The sequence below is a fragment of the Crinia signifera genome, chromosome 2, assembly GCF_055691185.1.
Source record: "Crinia signifera chromosome 2, ASM5569118v1, whole genome shotgun sequence".
NCBI lineage: Eukaryota > Metazoa > Chordata > Amphibia > Anura > Myobatrachidae > Crinia > Crinia signifera.
Window position 1 is genome coordinate 325,259,765 of NC_139218.1, and position 20,180 is coordinate 325,279,944.

Genomic DNA, 20,180 nt, shown 5'->3' on the forward strand with positions numbered 1-20,180 from the left:
ATTTCCCCTTGAGGCAGGACAGAGCCGTCAGTCCGTCTCCTGTGCCTTTGTGCTTGTTGGCAAGGTCCTTGGGGCTCCTTCAGGCTGCGGTGCATGGAGGATTGGGCTCCACTCAGCGCCTCAGCCTCCACATCACTTCCTAGGATGCCGCATCAGCCCGCTCACGTGACTAATCTAACCAATCACCATAAACTGGCATCATGGCAGGGCAAGGAAGATGGACGTTCTGGCCTCCCTGCATCCTTACAGCACTAATCTACAATCAAGAGACTATCCACTTTTCTCTCCTTTGTGGTCCGCGTTCCAACAGTTGCCTACCATTGCTATAGTACATGGATCTCTTGAATTTGTGAGAGATTAACAGCGTAAACAAGTAGATATTCTAAAAAGAGCACACTTATTGTTGGCCATACAGAAAAAAAAAAACCAGAAAAACCATTTCTCAAGATCTGTTGTGGGTTTGGTTATTGGGAGATAAAAAAAAAAAAAAAAAAAGGCCAAAAATGGTACATCGCTCTATTCTACTGCCATTACATTTCCCATCTCCTTTAAGAGCTACAATATAAGGGAGTAAAAGGTGAAACACTTAACATTCTGGCTTTTTAAGATCACCCTATTCATTTATTTCGTAGTTTTTATGTTACCTATCTGGTGCAGGAAATACAAGTAGAGCTATCCAATTAGCCCCAAAAGAAACGTATGAAACGAAAAACGTGTTTTTACCAATATTCCTCTGGGTTTTTTTGCAGGCTAGCCAATAGATTTTCTCCCAAAAACACAGTGAAATATGTTTGCTAGCCATAGCCATGTTTTCACAGAAAAGGGCAAGCAAAATAAAAGTAGCGTTAATTGGATGGCCCCTGGCAAATTAAATACCCGCACTAATTTACAGAATTAATTGGATACCCCAAGGTGTTTCTCATTCAAAGGACTACTTTTACCTAGCAATTCATAGCCATAAGGCACATTTTAACTCACTGTTACAACTAGTAAATCTGAGGTTCTTATTCTTAACAATGTGATAATGTCATCCAATGTTACCAAGCCAATACAGACTTCTATTTAAACTGGTTAAGGATATAAAGGCAATTAATATTGTTGTCATCATCATCATCCCTACAGTATGTTTGAACAATATATTCACATAATAGACATGATAACAAAGGAGATATAAGAATCATAGCAGTGGGTGGGTGGTGGGGTGTGTGTGTGTGTGGGGGGGGGGGGGGAGATATCCTTGTAGAAACAACTGAAAAGGGTATTATTCAGCGTCCATCACATTGGACTACTAACCCTTCCATAAAATCTGTGGGATAGTGTAGTGCAAATTTATTCTTCATATTTGATACTAATCCTCACCATGGAAATAAGCAGTTACTTTCCTTCACTCTGACAGCCTGCCAAACGTACATCAGTGGACTAATGCCAGTCATACATTCTACAAATCAAATGGATATTGGTAGAACGTCCAAATAATTGTAGAGTTTATGAGGTCGACCAATTGTATAATATCAATCGGTCATGCTGGATGGTCCAGAACGATCATCCGATGCAATATTTTCCAAGTGGAGAGTCATCTGCACTAAGCAGTGTATGCCATGCCACAGCTGATGAAGGACATTTCCCAATCCTTCATATGGGAAGGGATGGACAAATAGCTCCTCCCGAGGGGAGGAGCACAGATATTGAGGTCATTACACTACAAGAGATCTTGCAGTTTATGTCCTTGATATCATTAGGGTCAATAGGCCATCAGATAAAATACCAGTTAGACTGACATGTATTCTATCTGCACATGTATGTTCAGCGTAAGACAACTTTAAATACTGTATAGTAGACATAGCCTATTGTCTGCTACGTATAGACTTGCTTAATTTAACAAAAAAACAAAACAAAAAAAATATCAGTGCCACATATTTTACCTACTAATAATAAATTAGTTATACTGCATAGACCTGCAAATATTTTAAAAGGCCAAAATAGTACACTTAGGGGGGTATTCAATCCCCACCACTATTTCCCACAGAGGAAATAGCAGAGGACACCTATTCAATGCTGCCGTTTCTGACAGCATTGAAGGTGGAACTCGACAAAACAGATCCAACTTTCAAACCCTTGGATCTGTTTTGTTGAAAACGGCCGCGGATTGTAGAGTACACGGATGGCCGTTTTCGCCGACACCCCCCCCTTTTCGACACTTAACAGGCGGAATATTGAATTCAGCCTGCCAACAAACTGTCAAGCTGACCAAAAATGGTGCCGGGTTCCGACAGTTGGAATTCAGGATTGAATACCCCCCTTAAACAGAATGATTCAACATCCACAATTAAAAGTCCCCATAACTTGACACAATAGAAGAACATTTGAGCCCACTATGCATCACACTTCATTTTCCTGTTTCTATTTCAGAATAAATAATAATAAAAAAAAAAAAAAAAAAAACACCCTTCCTGCCAATCAATGCTTTTAACAGTAAATGGTTGATGGAAATTGTGAGGGCCATGAAGGTGTAATCTAACCATGTGCCGCTCTCTCAATTATGGACCACTTTGCTCTAATTAATTTATTAGGTAATGAAAATGTAAGTTTAGGGAGTTTATAGATACTGCCTCTGATTTCCGCTGGCTCTCAATTAGATTTTTCTTTTTATATACAGTATATAAAAATGCTACAAAAATAAAAATACAAATAAGAAATACAGATGCTCCCATTCAATAATTTCTTACAAATCATACCCATTTCATGTCAGAGAATTAATCAGGAAATAAAAACCATTTATGATTGTATGCGAGGACAGACAAACTTATAATATGGAAGGTAATAAATAAATGTTCTCCTTATCCAGTGAAAAGTCTTGAAATCCATTTACTCAGACTGTAAATAGATTCCATCTGCTTACCCATTGGGGAATATGAGGAAGTTTAGTGTCCAGACTAAAATTCTGAATTCATTGCAGAGACAAATTAAAGATAAATCAACAGAATAAAAAAGTTGTAGTCGGATAATATCCCAACATTAAATAAAAACATGTGAAAATGAAGACATCACAAACACACCCACAATAAAAAAAACAAAAAACAAAACAAAAGAACAATATTTTAGTAGCAACCATTTAAACAAATGCAACACCTTAGTGAAGCGTATCTGCAAAAATGAAGTGAAACTGATTTAATACAAACTGCCTTCTGCCCACACGGACTTTAAAACAAATCAGCTATCAGCACTCTTGTCTGTTTCTTTGGAGTGAATTGTATACATAAATGTTTGGTCAATGGTAAAGTCTGCAGGTAGGTTGCCTCGGTGCACTGCAATGTGTTCACCCATGAGGTTTAGGGTGGAACTGTAGTGTCCACATACCGTACACCTGTACATAAGAGCTCCCGCATGCGTTTTCAGGTGGCACTTGATGGTAGAGCGGCCTCGGAAGAACTTGTGACACACTTTGCACTGATACGGCTTTTCACCTGTATGAATGCGTCGGTGGTAGTTAAACTCACTAGTGTGGGAGAAGCATTTTCCACAAACCTTACATGTATATTTGCTATGGCCTGTTTGCCCAGGAATTGACTGATCATCTATTGTAAATTCCTCAGGAATCTTTCTCTTAGATGCTGCAATCTGCAATTGGGAAAATTCAGAGAAGCCAGGTCTTTCTGCAGAAATACTACCACACCGGTGCTGGTTCAGGTGCTGTCTGTAAGCTATTTCAGACTTGAAGCCTTGGGAACAAAGATGGCAGCGGAACAACGCTTCATCTAAATTCTGGTGGACTGCCATATGCTTTTCCAGCAAGTGTCGATCAAGGAAGCTACTAGCACAGAGGGAACAGGAAAACACTGAAATGGACATGTGTGATAAGACGTGCCACATAAGACCACAAAGTGTTAAGTGCCGTTGCTCGCACAGCCCACAAGACAGGTTCTTGGTGTTAAGGTGCTCTAAGGCATGAGATCTCACAGAATTGAAATCACGCATCATGGTCCTATGGCAAGCTCCACATGGAAGTTCAGTACCCAAAGCTCCCACAAAGGTATTCACTTCTCCTGGGAGAGGCTGCCCTGGATGAATGATTATATTATGCTCCGATGTAACACCTTCTTGTCCTCGGTGAAGGGTGAGTTGCCACTGGCTGAAGAACTTATCCTCACACATGTCACAGGAAAAGAGGAAGATGCCAACATGTGATAAAACATGAGTGATCATAGCAGCTCGGTCATGGAACCGAGCCTGACAGACTTTGCAACTGCTGTTACGTAGATCTACATGTTCCCGAGCATGTTGACGAATATGCTGCAGATTAGGTTCAAGGACTTTTTTGCAAACTTGGCATGGCATAGCTTTACCACTTCGACTTTCTCCTTGTCCAAACAATAGCAGCTCGTCTTCACTGCCATCACTTAATTCAATAATTTCCCCAGATGGTCCAGAGTCCTCATCTCCTCCTTCATCAAACTGTAACTCTTCCTCTTCTAGTTCATCCAAATGGAGATCTCCCATGACTTCAAACCCTCCAGCAGATTCCTTGGAGTTCCCACTAACAGAAGAATCCCCAGGAAAATAGCCAGTTTTGTTGTAATCACCATTGTGTTGAGTTTTGAAAGGCGGGCAAGTACTTGTTGGACCAAATCCAGTATTCATTGAACAATTAGACGACTGGTATCTTACGGAGGTGCTTTGTTCTTCAGTTTTTGCTGGTACTGGAAAAAGATTGGTTTGATTTATACTAGCATCTTCGTCTTCTCCTTTAAAAGAACTAGGTCCATCTGCTTGACTACTGAATGGTTTATCTGTTGAAGGGATGTGATTATCCATCCCATTGCCCCTTGTCTCTACTTGATTTTGTTCAGCTGAGGTGCTTGAACGCCCTTCACTAGAAGACACTGAGCACTGGTATTTCTGTCCTGAGGAGCCTTCTAGATCAGGAAATGTTGAATGGCAAGCTTTTATCAAGTCCTCCATGCCAAGTTTCTCTGCCACTTCATAAATAACGCCGACATTGATGAGATCGGTGAAGAGCTCAGACGTATAGATGAAGCTCAGGACTTTCTCGAAATTAGCTGCGGTGATAAAGTCCACCACATATGTTCTTGCTGAATCCAAATCAGTGCTTGAGAATAATTTTTGAAAATAAGAAGCTGCAGAGCCAAGTACGGCTTTATGAGCTGCAAAAGTCCGATTTCCCACAACAATATTAACATCACAAAGTATACCTGACAAACGGGATTTGTTCAGCTCACGCAGCAGATTGCTGGGGTGGTCACTGCTGTTTAGTTTGATTCGCATACCCATTTTTATATCCTAGTGGTAAGGAATATGCCCTGCGGAATGCCTTTACACCTGGCACTTTAATCGGGTTACTCCTTCCACTTAAAGAGAGGCACCTCATCCCCAGTGAGGAAGGACCTAGAAAACAAAACTGTAGTGAGAATTCAAATATCAATTCAAGATATAAAAAAAAAAAAAAAATTAAAAGGGTTCTATCATCCTTTTAAGAATTATAAAGCACCTACATAAAATATGATGCTAGAATATGTGCGCTAACTTTAGTGTACAGTAAACAATGTCTCTTGAACATAGAGTCTACTTAGCTAACCCTTTAGATGCTAGAAACTTTAAAGGGATTATAGCTACCTTACCTAGTGCAGAATAACCCAAACTAAGTCAGCCAGGGTGCTCTGCTATAAATGTATTTTGTGTTATGTCTTACAAGTACTCCCAAGTGAAGGGACCTTGAAGATGCAAGCAGTAGCTTTCAAAGTTCTGCTAAATGTTTTGAGAGTGGTGGGCAGTACTGAAGCCTTCTACAAGATAAATGATCACACTGGAAGACTGCATCATTGTGAGTCTCAAAGAAGGATCTGGAGAGTGATACCTGGCTGAAGGTACTGTTAGTTGATGTATTGGTAAAGACAGATGAACTGATTATTTTTAGTTGAGCTATATGGCATTAGGTGTGAAGGGTGGGATATAAGAATCAGAGACAACATTGTAAAATTGTGCAACAAATTAAAGCATGTATGGGTCATTGGGTCGACATACATAGGAGCAACCACTGAAGGTCAACAGTCCTCAGGGACCATTTAACATTGGATCCAATGTAAAAATCGGGTCCATCGCATCTGATTGTATGCCTTAAGTTAAGGCATACAATAAAAAAAATCGGGCTCCCAGATAATACATAAGTACCAAAGTACTGCTATTGGGGGTATGCAATCTGCGGCCGCTATTTCCGCCGTGGGAAATAGCGGCAGCTCCCTATTCAATGCTGTCATTAATGACAACATTGATGTGGGATCACGGCAGCACAGGCCCGACTTCAGAAGCGGTCAGGCCCGTTCTGCCGATAACGGCCGTGGATTGTCGTTATCCGGGTCGCAGATAGACAATCCACGGCCGTGGCCACGCCCCCTTTGCACCCATCAGCAGGTGGGACATTGAATTCAGTCTGTCATTATGTGGTCAATCTGACCACAAACGTGCCTGGATCACGGCTGTCGGCGGGGATCGACAGCCGTGATCCCACATTGCATACCCCCCCATTGTCTATATAGAGCAGGGGGTGGAACCTGTGGCACCATAAGCTGCTGTAAAAATTATACCCTCCAGCAAACCCTGCCACAGAATTACCGTTAGGAAAACTGTGCCAGGGCATGCTGGGAATGAAGTTCCATATGTTTACTACCCCTGCTATAGGTCAAACACCCTAAATGCTTTCCAGAACATGAGCATATACAGGTAAATAAATACCCTAAAAGGCTGTGAACATTCCAATAATCTAATTTACTATATATGTTCCACCCTTATCAGCTTAAAAATTAGTGACATAACAGAGTACTAAAACTAAACCCAATAAAGGCCACTGATCATCCTCAAACAGGAGTATGCAGTGGGCACTTTGTTTAAGTAAAGCCCCATATACACTAGGCCAGTGGTTCCCAAACTTTTTGAATCACGGCACCCTACAGTATCAGAATTTTTTTTAACGGCACCCCTAGGCCAAAAGTTTGTTACTGAGAATTTCAGAAAAAAAAATTACATTAAATAAGTTGTGATTAAATCTCATCCTTAGGTCCAGTTATGTGGTGAGGAACATGATTCACTTCTGTTTACCCACATATTGTATAATTGGAAGCCACAAGCACTGATTTTGCCTAATACATTGGCCATAAATAATTTTAATTGGTTCTGGATCACCAACCTGAGGCACCCTTGCAAGTGCTCCGAGGCACCCTAGGCGCACAGTTTGGGAACCAATGCACTAGGCTATAAAATGAGTTATATCGCTGTACAAGCTTTCCATGAGATTTCACTTACAATCGGAAGTCTCAATCACAGTGCTGTACATACTGTACACTCCTCTACACGCTAACTTGCAAACTTCAAGTCCCATCTGACACTTTAGATTTCAGGCCATGTTCAAAAGCCTCTAGCTAGCAGCTATTTAGCTGTAGGATTTTTAACGTGTTAAAAAAAAGTTATAGCCAAAACAAGTAGGCCCAGCGTTTGGGGCTGGTTGACATTACGGTAGCGGTACCAGTGTGTCTCCCTGCTGTAGTGTCAGCACGTCTGGATTAAAAGGGGGGCAAAGGGAGTCAGTAAAGATTTTTTTTTTTTTAGCTAAAGGTTTCGTGCATGGGAGTGGGGTAGTGCTGCAGTTTCACCTATCTACCAATGTGACAATGATTAATGATGCTGAGCATCGGGAGCTAAGGCACTATGACTGCACAAGTGTGCAGTGCATTACTGAGAGTTGACGAAGTCCCATGACACTTTGCACAAGAGGGCAGAGGCTGAGAGTTTTGTGATGAGCTCTGATTGGTGGAGCTCATTACACGCTTCTTAGGCCCATGGAGGACAGCAGCAGCCTAGCCATGGGAGGGTTTTTAATCAGAGGCAGCAATGAGCCTACAGTCCCAGAGTAAGGGGCAGAGGGACAAAAACCACCCCCAACGTTTCAAGGCTTACGCCCCATTTTCAAGAGGAAAAACACAGACTCCTCTTAAATAAGGGGTGTAAGCCTTGAAACGTTGGGGGCAATAAAGCTTGGATTTATGTAATGCTGCAGTGCCAAGCGTGCTTCTTTGGACTATTGGGGACTTGGAAGCTTGTGAGTTACAGTTTGTCTGCAATGGCACGCAGCTATGTTTAACCTGATAACTGCACGGCAGCAGACTGGAAAGAAATAGAAGCAAACACAAGGCTTGCGTTTGCTTCTATTTCTTTTGAGTATGCCGCCGTGCAGTTATCATAAGTCTTGGGAGTGCCATCTGTATGTTTGCTACATTGTTTTCCGCTTGGAAAGGAAAGGCAACCCAAGTAGCTGCCCCTTCTAGGACGAGTGCCAGGACCCCCTTTGCTAATTATATATATATATATATATATATATATATATATATATATATCTATCTATCTATCTATCGGGTAGCATCCTCATATGCAAAAATAACATAGGCGAAACAAAGGTCTTGATAAAAGTGACCAGATCACTGAAACGTTGACCAGAGACTGTCTAAAGTGCCCCGGGCCCCCCGAAGACTTAATCATGCTAATTTTACAATTCCCCCTATTTTACAATTCGGTACTTGTGTATTTTGGCGGCGCCCATCGCATCGCATACCATAAGGCATACGATGGTATGCGATGCGATATTGTACAATGCCATACAATTTTTAAATTGTATGACATTGTATATGGCATACAATGCGATGCGATTAAACATTGTATAAGCACCCTAATGGGTGCTTACAATGTTAAATGCACCCCCACGCCATCCCCCCCACTATAAACGTGAACCCGAAGCGTGGCGAGCGCAGCGACCCCGCGAGGGGCGGCGGTACGCATCCTCCGACCTTTTCATACCCCCACTATCCACGTCGGCGTGGAGTTGAGAATAGAAAGTGTGGCGAGCGCAGCGAGCCACCGAGCCCGGAGCGCAGGGAGCCCCGCGAGGGGACGCGGATACCTGTGAAGCCCGCGAGGGGACTCCGATACCTGTGAAGGTATCCGCTGCGGGTGCTTATACAATCTTTCATCGTATAGGGGCCAAAAATCGCGTCGCATGGCATGCGATGCGATTTAAACATTGCGTGATGGAAATCGGGGGCGCCGCTATAATACACAAGTACCTACAATTCCAGCACAAGCTGAGCGGTCCTGGGCTGGTTACGGATTTAGGAGCTGAATCAGCCCTGGTGTGTATTAAGGGACGGCGTATGCACAGTTTGCAGTGCGCATGCATGATCCCTCGTGCAGGCACAGCCAGTGACGGCATGTGATCGTGGGCTATACACTGGTTGATTGACAGCCAGTCTTTGTGGGTGGCACCTCAACGTTTTCTGGGAGCGACAGACAAAAACACAGGAGGACCACACCATTGGGACTGAGCGCCGCTGACATCAGCAGCAGCCATTGCATCGCTGAGTAAGTCTAGATTTACTTAGCGTCTGCCAACGGGGGGGGGGGGGGGGGGGGAATTAATTCGATGATGAGGGATTGTGAATGGATCTCCCCTGTTTTTACAGCTGCGAATATATTCTTATCCGTGCATAGGGACGGGGAGGAGTTTAACTAATCACTGGGCTCCGAAGATTCATAGCCGAGCCATCTCAATCAAGCCCTTAAGATGCCATCTTTCAATGCAACCTGTCTTCATCCAATAAAACATAATCAAAGCTGCACACACGCTCGTCCATTGCCGTATGAAGTGGCAAAGAAACAACAGAACAGTGCAGCGATTATACAAATGCGTACGCACTGTAACTAGGACAGGTGATATGCTAGTATGCGGAATGAATATGAATAGGGACCAGCAATTAAATGCTAATAATAATAATGCTGGGTCTGTCAGGTGGCAATACAGTGTGCAATAATACAATATGGAGAAAACTTACACGAACATAAACTTATATGAGCAACCTGTGCATCTGCAAGTAGCTGTTGTGGAACTTAAAGCCCCACCAGGGCCTACCAGCTAGAAATGCTGAGACTTGTAGTTGGACAATAGCTGTAAAGTCTCAAGATACGTATAAGGGGACCAAAAAAACAAAAATAACAAAAGGAAGGAGTAGACATATTTGCTAAGAGCTCCGGCCTAATGTAGAACTATATATACACAGTAGGTGCCTGTAGACATAAGCCCAGGGCAGCGAGTCTTCCCCTCTCATACAGCCAGCCCGGTCACCGCCGGACGTGATCACACAGCTTCCCCCTCTGTACAGACACCACGGTGCCTCCGCGGCCTACTCATCTTACCGGTGACTCCTCGGTGCCTCACCGGCCGGGCACACAAAGGCAACTCGGTAGATCCGGCCTCCGTAAACGATGACAAGAGCACTGCAGAATAAGAGCAACATTATGTCGCTTCACATGGAGCCGCGAATGGAGCTGCGCCATCTTGGGCTCGGAGGCTGAATTGCATGCAAGCCTTTTTCGACCTTCGGCCGACGTTAACCATGCAATGGTGAGGAGGATTCCCTGTTTCCTCACCACTAGCTTTTTCTTCCGATGAGGAAGGGCACTGTGATTGGTTCAAGGTAGGCCGGTGGACAGTTTTGGAGTTTTTCCATCGATTGTACTTTTGATCAATAATATCGATGGTAAAGGCCCTCTCTGAAAGCCAGGGAATCAACAATGATTTCATTTCACCTAACGATGTTCACCCCTGCTCTAGTGAGCAATAAGTTGCAGGACTTGTAGATGTTCTGAGGCAATATGCAAAATGCAGTACTCCTGGGCACAGTACAAAAAGTGCCATATGTGACACTTTTTGTACATTTCTGCTGACATCTCAGGAGGCTGTGAGCTGAAAGTATGATAGTGCACTAAGAGGGCAACAGAATGCAGCAAGCAAGCATCGCACCAGTCTTTGCATGCATATCAGCCAGGGGCGGATTGGGGACTAAAAGTGGACCTGGAAAATTTCTGAAAGTGGCCTCATGTGGGTGGCAACAAATCAATAAAGGTCAGAGGCTGCATTACAGTAGCAGGATTATTACATCACTATACTTAGATACATCGTTGACAGGCAAAACTAATGCCACATTTTCGTAAAATACGGATAACAGGGATAGTGCGCGCCGCAGGCAACGATGGCCTGCCAGGCTTGCTGGTGCCGGGCCCCCGGCCCCCCCAACTAACGACTACACTACGGCACTATGGCTAGTGTCATACAAGAACCGTTGTTAGGGTTACCTATGATTTTAAGGTACTCTTTACTTATCACGGCGCCCTCGATTTTGATCGTGGGCATCGCAGGTAAAAAAATTGCGGGCATCGCGGGCATTGAATACACTAAAAATCGCGATGCCAGCGATTTCCCATAGGGAACAATGTTAAATGTCTCAATTGACCCGATTTTCATGTTCAATGCCTCAATTGACCCGATTTTTCCATAGGAAACAATGTTAAATGGCCCACAGAGGCCAAATAGCCACCCTGAAGTGTGAAATGGCCCCCACAATTATTAACGCCACCCCACGATCAACGTCAACCCGAAGCGTGGCGAGCGCAGCGAGCCCGCGAGGGGCGGCGGTACGCGTCCTACGACCTTTTCATACCCCCACTATCGACGTCGGCGTGGAGTTGAGAATAGAATAGTGTGGCGAGCGCAGTGAGCCACCGAGCCCGAAGCGTGGCGGGCGCACGCGGATACCTTCACAGGTAAACGCGTCCCTTCGCGGGCTTCACAGGTATCCGCGTCCCCTCGCGGGGCTCGCTGCACTCGCCACGCTTCGGGCACGGTGGCTCGCTGCGCTCGCCACACTATTCTATTCTCAACTCCACGCCGACGTGGATAGTGGGGGTATGAAAAGGTCGTAGGACGCGTACCGCCGCCCCTCGCGGGCTTGCTGCGCTCGCCACGCTTCGGGTTGACGTTGATCGTGGGGTGGCGTTAACAATTGTGGGGGCCATTTCACACTTCAGGGTGCCTATTTGGCCTCTGTGGGCCATTTAACATTGTTTCCTATGGAAAAATCGGGTCAATTGAGGCACTGAACAGGAAAATCGGGTCAATTGAGACATTTAACATTGTTCCCTATGGGAAATAGCGGGCATCGCGTCGCACCCGATTTTTTAGTGCATTCAATGCCCGCGATGGCCGCGATGGGCGCCGTGATAAGTAAAGAGTACCGATTTTAATGCTAGCCCACAAAGCAACTTACTGTTTTGTGGGAGATCCTGTAGAGAGGCAAGGAGAGCGCAGAGAGCTCAGAGACAAGGAGAGCGCAAAGAGAGAGAGAGAGAGATGTGGAGAGCGAAGAGAGAGAGACGAGGAGAGCTCAGAGAGAGAGAGAGACGAGGAGAGCACAGGGAGGGACAAGGAGAGCGCAGAGAGAGAGAGACAAGGATAGGAGAGGGAGAGAGGAGAACAAAGTGAGAAAAAGAGGAGGGGAGGAGATAGAGCAGAGAGGGAGAGAAAGAAACAGAGGGAAGAGTGGGGGAAAGGGAGAGGAGAGAGTTGAAAATGGTATGTGTCCCCCCCCTTCCTTCTTCACTTTCAATATATAAGGCAAATAGTGTACCTGGTCAGGGGGGCAACAGCGGGTACCATAGAGGAGGCGAGTCCATTGATGGAGGCAGAGGCGGCAGGTCCCGTAGAGGAAGCAGAGGCGGCAGGTCCCGTGGAAGAGGCAGGCAGAAGCGGCAGGTTCTGTGAGGAGGGAGATCGGGCAGCAGTGGGTCATGTGAAGAAGACCATGGAAGATGAGGCCGCGAGTCCAGTGAGAGAGAGAAGGAGAGAACAGAGAGAGAGAGAGACACAAGGAGAGCGCAGAGAGAGACAAGGAGAGCGCAGAGAGAGAGAGAGACAAGGAGAGTGCAGAGAGAGAGGCAAGGAGAGCGCAGAGATAGAGAGAGGCAAGAAGAGCGCAGAGAGAGGGAGAGGCAAGGAGAGCGCAGAGAGATAGAGGCAAGGAGAGCGCAGAGAGAGAGAGAGAGACAAGGAGAGCACAGAGAGAGAGAGACAAGGAGAACGCAGAGAGAGCGAGACAAGGAAAGTGCAGAGAGTGAGACAAGGAGAGCGCAGAGAGAGAGACAAGGAGAGCACAGAGAGAGAGAGAGACAAGGAGAGCACAGAGAGAGAGAGACAAGGAGAGCACAGAGAGAGAGATGAGGAGAGCACAGAGAGAGAGATGAGGAGAGTGCTGAGAGAGAGATGAGGAGAGCACCAAGAAAGAGAGACGAGGAGAGCGCAGAGAGAGAGAGACGTGGAGAGCGCAGAGAGAGAGACGAGGAGAGCGCAGAGAGAGAGAGACGAGGTGAGCACAGAGAGAGAGACGAGGAGAGCACAGATAGTGCCGTCAGTAGTATCGCTGCCTATATGTAACGCCCACACCAGCTGCCGACAGTAGTAGCGCTGCCTATATGTAATGCCCATGCCAGTTGCTGACAGTATTAGCGCTGCCTATATGTAACTCCCACATCAGTTGCTGACAGTAGTATCGCTGCCTATATGTAACGCCCACACCAGTTGCCGTCAGTAGTATCGCTGCCTATATGTAACGCCCACACCAGCTGCCGACAGTAGTAGCGCTGCCTACATGTAACGCCCACACCAGTTGCCATCAGTAGTAGCGCTGCCTATATGTAACGCCCACACCAGTTGCCGTCAGTAGTAGCGCTGCCTATATGTAACGCCCACACCAGTTGGCATCAGTAGTAGCGCTGCTTATTCTGTACATAACATCCACGTCAGTTGCCGACAGTACTGCTATTACACAGGGCCGGTGCTAGGGTGTTCGGCGCCCTCCTGCAAACTATAAATTTGCGCCCTCCCATACTTTCCAAAAAGAAAGCAAGTGCCGAATGCAGACCCTGAAAAAAAGGTGTATAATGTCCGTAGTGGTAGTGCCAAACAATGTGCCCAGTAGCAGCAGTACAGTAACTATACATTTTGGTGCCCTCTGCCAGAAAAAGAATTGGGTCCCGCCACACAATAACACACACAGCAAAGAAAGGAACAGTTAGGTTGTGGCTTTGTGGGGAAGGAGCATGGCCACATAATAGTACCAATTCACCTTACATTCACCTTACACCATATAGCAATGTGTCTTTTATTCATATTACACCACACATTAGTGCTACTTTTGCAAATTGTGCCAGCTAGAGCTCCTTATGCACACTGCATTAGGTAGAGCCTTTTAGACACACTGTGCCAGTATAGCCCCTTAAACACCCTGCACCAGGTAGAACCTCAACACAACACCAGCACCGTAATGCCCATTACACATTGTCACACCGTAATGCCCATTACACATTATGTCACACACTTTAATGTCCATAACACATTATGCCGCACTCCGCAATGCCTTTAACATATTATGCCGCACACCATAATGCTTATTACACATTATACCACACAACATAATGCCCATTACACATTATGCCGCACACCGTAATGCCTATTAGACATTATACCACACACCGTAATGTCATTACATATTATACCCCACACCATAATGCCCATTACACATTATGCCACACACCGTAAAGCCTATTACATATTATGCCACATAAGTTCTGCTTACCTACATGTTCGTTGCCAGGGGTTTCTTGCTCGATGCAAGGGATTACATGCTCCTTTCCAGGGGCTTCACTGCCATGGGGGGAAAGATTACATGCTTGTTGCCATGGCGTTTACATGCTCGTTGCCAGGGGGAGTTGCATTGCCTGGTGATGCAGGCGTACAGCATGCTAGCACTTCCGGGTAGTGTTAGACACCCTAACAGAGGTGCAGGAGGCCCTCAAGTGTCGCTCTCCTCTATGGTGACGGACATTTTTGGAGGGGCTCAGGGTCTCTGTCTGTACGTTGACAGAGACTCTGAGCCTCTGAGGTGATTCTCCCCTTCCACTGCCCATTTATCCTGACTCTGGAGGCATTTTAATTTAATCGGCAGTCGCCAGGCAGCTGGGGAAGGGATAGCCAGGGGAGGGAAGCGCCTCTCTGACTTGGCAAACATACATGTATATGTGTGTGCATGTGTATATACAGTATATGTAATATGTATATGTATATATATATATATATATATATATATTTATATATATATATAGTGTGTATCTATGCATGTATGTATATATATATATATATATATATATATATATACAAACATATACATATTACATATATATATACACATTAATATATATAGTATATATATATATATATATATATATATATATATATATATAGTGTGTATCTATGCATATAATACAAGCACATATGTGCTTGTATTCCTAGAAGTGAAGCTAATGCTGTTTTTGAATTATCATATATAGATATATATCTATATATAGATATATATCTATATAGATATAGATATATATATATATGATAATACAAAAACAGCATTAGCTTCACTTCTAGGAATACAAGCACTGGTCCCATTCTGGCAGCCCCAGCTCCAAAGAGAAGTGCAGCACATTCAGCCTGGAAATCTCAACTAAAAGGTCCCCGGATGCAGCGGGGAGGAGGGGGGACGGAGGAAGCCTGCGGGACCTGATACGGGTGAGTGAGCTGCGTGAACTACACCGAGGACGGAGCGGAGGGATATGACCCGGGCAGGGAGGAGAGAGGATGGAGGGAACTTACACAGGTTAGCGGGGAGGAGAGAGGACCGAGCGGAGGGACCTTTCACAGGGGAGTGGTGAGGAGAGAGAGGACAGAACTTCCGTCCTCTCTCTCCTCCCCGCTTCCCTGTGAAAGGTCCCTCCGCTCGGTCCTTCCCGCTAACCTGTGTAAGTTCCCTCCATCCTCTCTCCTCCCTGCCCCGTGTCATGTCCCTCCGCTCCGTCCTCTGTGTAGTTCCCGCAGGACCTGACACAGGGAGCCGCGCTTCATGATGCCTGCGCCGCAAGCTGTCATGACTAGCTTGTCAGGCGCAGCATCTGCAGGCAGCAGGATAGCAAAAGCAGGGAGAGCGCCTCTCCAGCCTGGCGCCTCCCTGCTTTGCATCCTGTGCTGAGCGGATAACGCCGGCCCTGCTTTTACAGATGAGCCAGCCTCATTGTTGTCGCTGGTGCGCCAGATGCTCCGATCTGGCGGGTGGTCCGCCAGCATAAACGGACACGCAATCGTATAGGACGCTCGCATGTCCATTGCTGGGAATGGGGCAGGCAAGCATCGGAGATGCACACATGCCAGAATCCCCAGTGCACCGTGGCGATTGGTGTGCGGGGGACAGATACAATGAGGATGGCTCCACCTGGACATAGTTTGCTGACAGTACTGCTTTCTCTCACACACTTTTTTTTTACCTTAAAATCTGTGTGGCAGCTCTTCCTCTGCTTTCATCAGCCCTGTTGTGCTCCCGTGTATCTCCGCCCCCTCACCCAGTGTGGCTCCACCCATCCATTCCGTGTAGCTCCGCCCCCTGTCCAGTGCTTACAGTCACTGATGTACAGTAGGGGGGTTGGAGGCTTGGAGCCTGAGGATAATATGGGAGCTGGAAAGGAGCTTAGCCGGCTGGGCTTCATGTTGCTGGTGCTTCTGCCTGCAGTGTGACAGGCAGCAGCAGCCACTGAGAGCCGGAGCAGCAGCAGAAGCTGCAGCAGCACAGGGGGAGGGGGTTCTCTGCTCCGTATGCTTCTGACTGGCACCCCGGCCCCGTTGTCTTCCCAGCCGCAGCTCCACCACCTGAGCTGCTGGTGTTTGCTGCCGCTGGCCTCATCTGTACAAACGCGGGACAAAGCTGGAGACAGTGAATCACTTCCGGGCACGGCCACTGCTACCCATAACTCCGCGGTGGCCGGCCCCTTGATTAAATTTCAGTGTCACCAGTGTCCAGCAGCTTTCGGCCTCAGGGTCGGCCGGCCTCCCGGGAAAAGTCCCGGTGACTTCAATGGCCAATCCGCCCCTGATATCAGCGATGATAGGACCTCCTGGTTTTGGACCTGGAGACCTGAGTCCTATCTGTGCATGCATCCAGTGTACAAGCTTCTATGAGCAACGCCGATTTAAAGATCATGTGCCACAGAATGTTTCCCACTCTGGGCTTTGTGCATATGGGGGCTGCGGCTAAACCTCTGAAAACTTCATTTCAGAGGTTTGGCCATATTTTTTACTTTCCTGAAACTCCCCCATAGGCAGCAACAATTGAATAGCTGCTGCTGGGTGTACATAGGTGTGTTGATAACCAATAAATAGCCTTCTTTATTAGTGAATAAATGTTCACAAGTAAACAATGTTTACTTCTGATGTTTTCATTCGATGTTGCATCCCTATCTCATTTAGAAGCACGCTGTCTGGACAGCCAAGGGGGGCAGCCTAGTCCAATCGCCAGTGAGTCCAGTGAGCCTAGTCCACTCGTCAGTGACACTTGCTGCTGCAGGGAGCTGGAAATTATTACCTAAAATGGCACAAGGTAACCAAAACTTTAGGGCCAAACGTAATAGGGTGTGAGCATCCAAACGTGAGAGATTTTGGGAGAATTTTACCATTTATTTAAAGCAGCAATCAATAACATGGCAAAATCAACCTGGTTTTTCAGTGTAAATGATTTCCGCTTTAATAAAATGGGAAAACTCTCCCCAAATCTCTCACTTTCTGATTCTTGCACCCTATTACATTCGGCCCTTGAACTATTACTTATACAGACATATTTTTAATCATAGTAAGCTCATACTTCATTATCCTCCCTGAATGACCGGGGGGCTCCCAGAAATCAGGTACCCGCTCCTGGTCACCCAAAAAGGTGGACAAGTATCCGGTATGTTCCCAGGAGCCCCTGCACCCCCCTATCCCGCTAAGACAAATGTCAGAATTTGCAGCTCTCCCCGGAAGGGGGCAGGGCTAAAATGATACAAATAGTGTAAATTCATGTCATTTTAGCCTTGGTGACATCAGCCTCCTCTCACTTTCCCTTCATAGGTTGAGCAATCATTTTTCTCATGGAAGCAGGTAAAGGCCCATACACACTAGAAGATTATCTTTCCAATCTGGCTGGTTGGAATGAAAATTTTTAAATTTTTGGAAACAAATTACAACCATTTGCTCCCAAAAGCTGTAAAATGGATAAAAGCAGTCAACCGCATAAATAGATTGAACCATTTGGTCTGAATTACTCACTGCGCTCGCCACGCTATGTAAAATCAACTCCACGCCGGCGTGGATAGTGGGGGTATGAAAAGGTCGGAGGACACGTTCCGGGGTGGCGTGGATACTGGAGTTGACGCTAAACAATGGCGTAGGTGCAGGTGCTTACAATTGTAAGCACCCATCACATCACATACTATGCACACATCACATCACATAGCATCACGTCTCATTGTAAGCACCCATCACATCTCATTGTAAGCACTCATCACATCTCATGGTATGTACAATCAAATATCGCATTGCATCGCATTTGGTGCCATGCGATCCTATGCAATATTTTATTGTATAAGCACTCCTGTGCAGTAAACATGGACATGGCATCGCACACATCACACAGCACTATAGATGGTACGCAATGCGATTTTCCTACGCAGAATAGCACACTAAGCTATTTGCTTAGTGGGCGCCCTGCTAGGAAACAAGTACCCAATTTTTATAGACATTAACTAAAAACTAACTTTATTATTAAACTGGAATTCTTCTGTCAAAGCTTTTATTCTCAGAAGCAACAATATTATATCAGATTTAAAGTAGATTCTTCTGTCCACCCACCATCCAGTAGCAATTTTAATCAAATTTAATACACCTGCTCCCGGTGAGCAGGTCAGAACTTTTTGGGGTGCCCAAAGTAATTGGTGCTCATTGCAGCAATTGAAATGTTGCTCCAGTTGGGTGCTTATTACTTCTGATGTGCTCAAAAGCACTGAGATTAGCTGCACAACGCTGCGAAAACTGACACAAACTTTGCCCGCAATACATAAAAGTGACATTTGGGTGCCCATTTTTCTCATATTTCAGCTTGCAATCTCAGTAGTCTGCAGTCTTTAATGTCCCCACCCCACACGGCTATTTTTGCCTGAACAAAGCAACAATTTAATTGCATCATGTGCCAGTTAAGGTGCCCATACACGGTGCGATCTGCGGGTGTGATGCGATGCACGTGTCCGTGCACATCCCATTGCACAGATCAAAAAGTATGTGCTGAACATACTTTTTGAACTAGGTTCCGATCGCATTGCATCGCATGTATGAGCACCTTTAGTGGTAACAAGGGTGCTGCCTGTCTGCCATAAAATAATGGGGTGCCCTGTCTGTGGAAAAATACAGGGGTGCCCTGTCTGCCATAGAATTATTACAGGGGTGCCCTGTCTGCCATAGAATTATTACAGGGGTGCCCTGTCTGCCATAGAATTATTACAGGGGTGCCCTGTCTGCCATAGAATTATTACAGGGGTGCCCTGTCTGCCATAGAATTATTACAGGGGTGCCCTGTCTGCCATAGAATTATTACAGGGGTGCCCTGTCTGCCATAGAATTATTACAGGGGTGCCCTGTCTGCCATAGAATTATTACAGGGTTGCCCTATCTACAGTACAATAACAGGGGTGCCCTATCTGCTGTATAATTATTACAGGGGTTCCCTATATGCCATTAAATTACAGGGGTACCCTGTCTGCCGTATAATGAATGATTAAATAATTCATCCACTCTGTGCTTTGTGGAGGTAATTGCTGGTAAAAGTCTTCCTCGTGGAGTTTGTAATTCCTTTTTATGAACATTATGTTTTCCACATTTTGGGGAAGTAACCTCCTACACCGATCGTTAGCAAGGTTCCCGGCTGCGCTGAAAACTCTTTCTGAATACACACTGGGGGGGGAGGGGGTTGGCCAACTCATGTAAAACAAAGACAGTTTGTGCAAGGGGCTCCAAATTGCCTCTGTTTCCTGCCAGTACATACACGGACTGCCTGAAATGCCTACTTGGAAACTGTCACTGAAATAATCCTCCACCATTCTTTCATTCTTTCAATGGTGACAGCATCATATGCAGTAAGAGTAGACATCTCAGTAATTGTAACGGATGTGTTTGGAAAATCTAGTTTTCTCTGGCAGTTGCCAGAGAAATTAAGAAAGAGATGTTTCCATGTCACAATCAGCTTGAGCTGACAATTTTCTCACCAACAGCTCTTTGCACCTCTGCAGATTTGTATCCATCGGAAACACAGGGGCAGATGTATTATCATGCCCTTTACAACTGTAAATAATGGGTCCCGCTTCTCCAGCATGAGCACCCGTAGCGGCCAAAT

At 45.6% G+C, this 20,180-nt stretch overlaps 1 protein-coding gene across 1 annotated transcript; it reads right to left on the reverse strand.

Moving 5' to 3' along the window:
- Window positions 1–1,228: 1,228 nt before the first annotated feature.
- Window positions 1,229–10,400, reverse strand: ZBTB39 (zinc finger and BTB domain containing 39). Its single transcript, XM_083169336.1, has 2 exons — window positions 10,252–10,400; window positions 1,229–5,403 (listed from the first exon to the last, which is right to left on the reverse strand). The coding sequence occupies exon 2, from the start codon at window positions 5,287–5,289 to the stop codon at window positions 3,211–3,213; it is 2,079 nt and encodes a 692-aa protein (XP_083025462.1). The 5' UTR covers window positions 5,290–5,403; window positions 10,252–10,400; the 3' UTR covers window positions 1,229–3,210.
- Window positions 10,401–20,180: the final 9,780 nt, after the last annotated feature.

Bases quoted from the DNA above. Each gene is read 5' to 3' on its own strand.
- ZBTB39 (XM_083169336.1), bottom strand. From the start codon at position 5,289: ATGGGTATGCGAATCAAACTAAACAGCAGTGACCACCCCAGCAATCTG.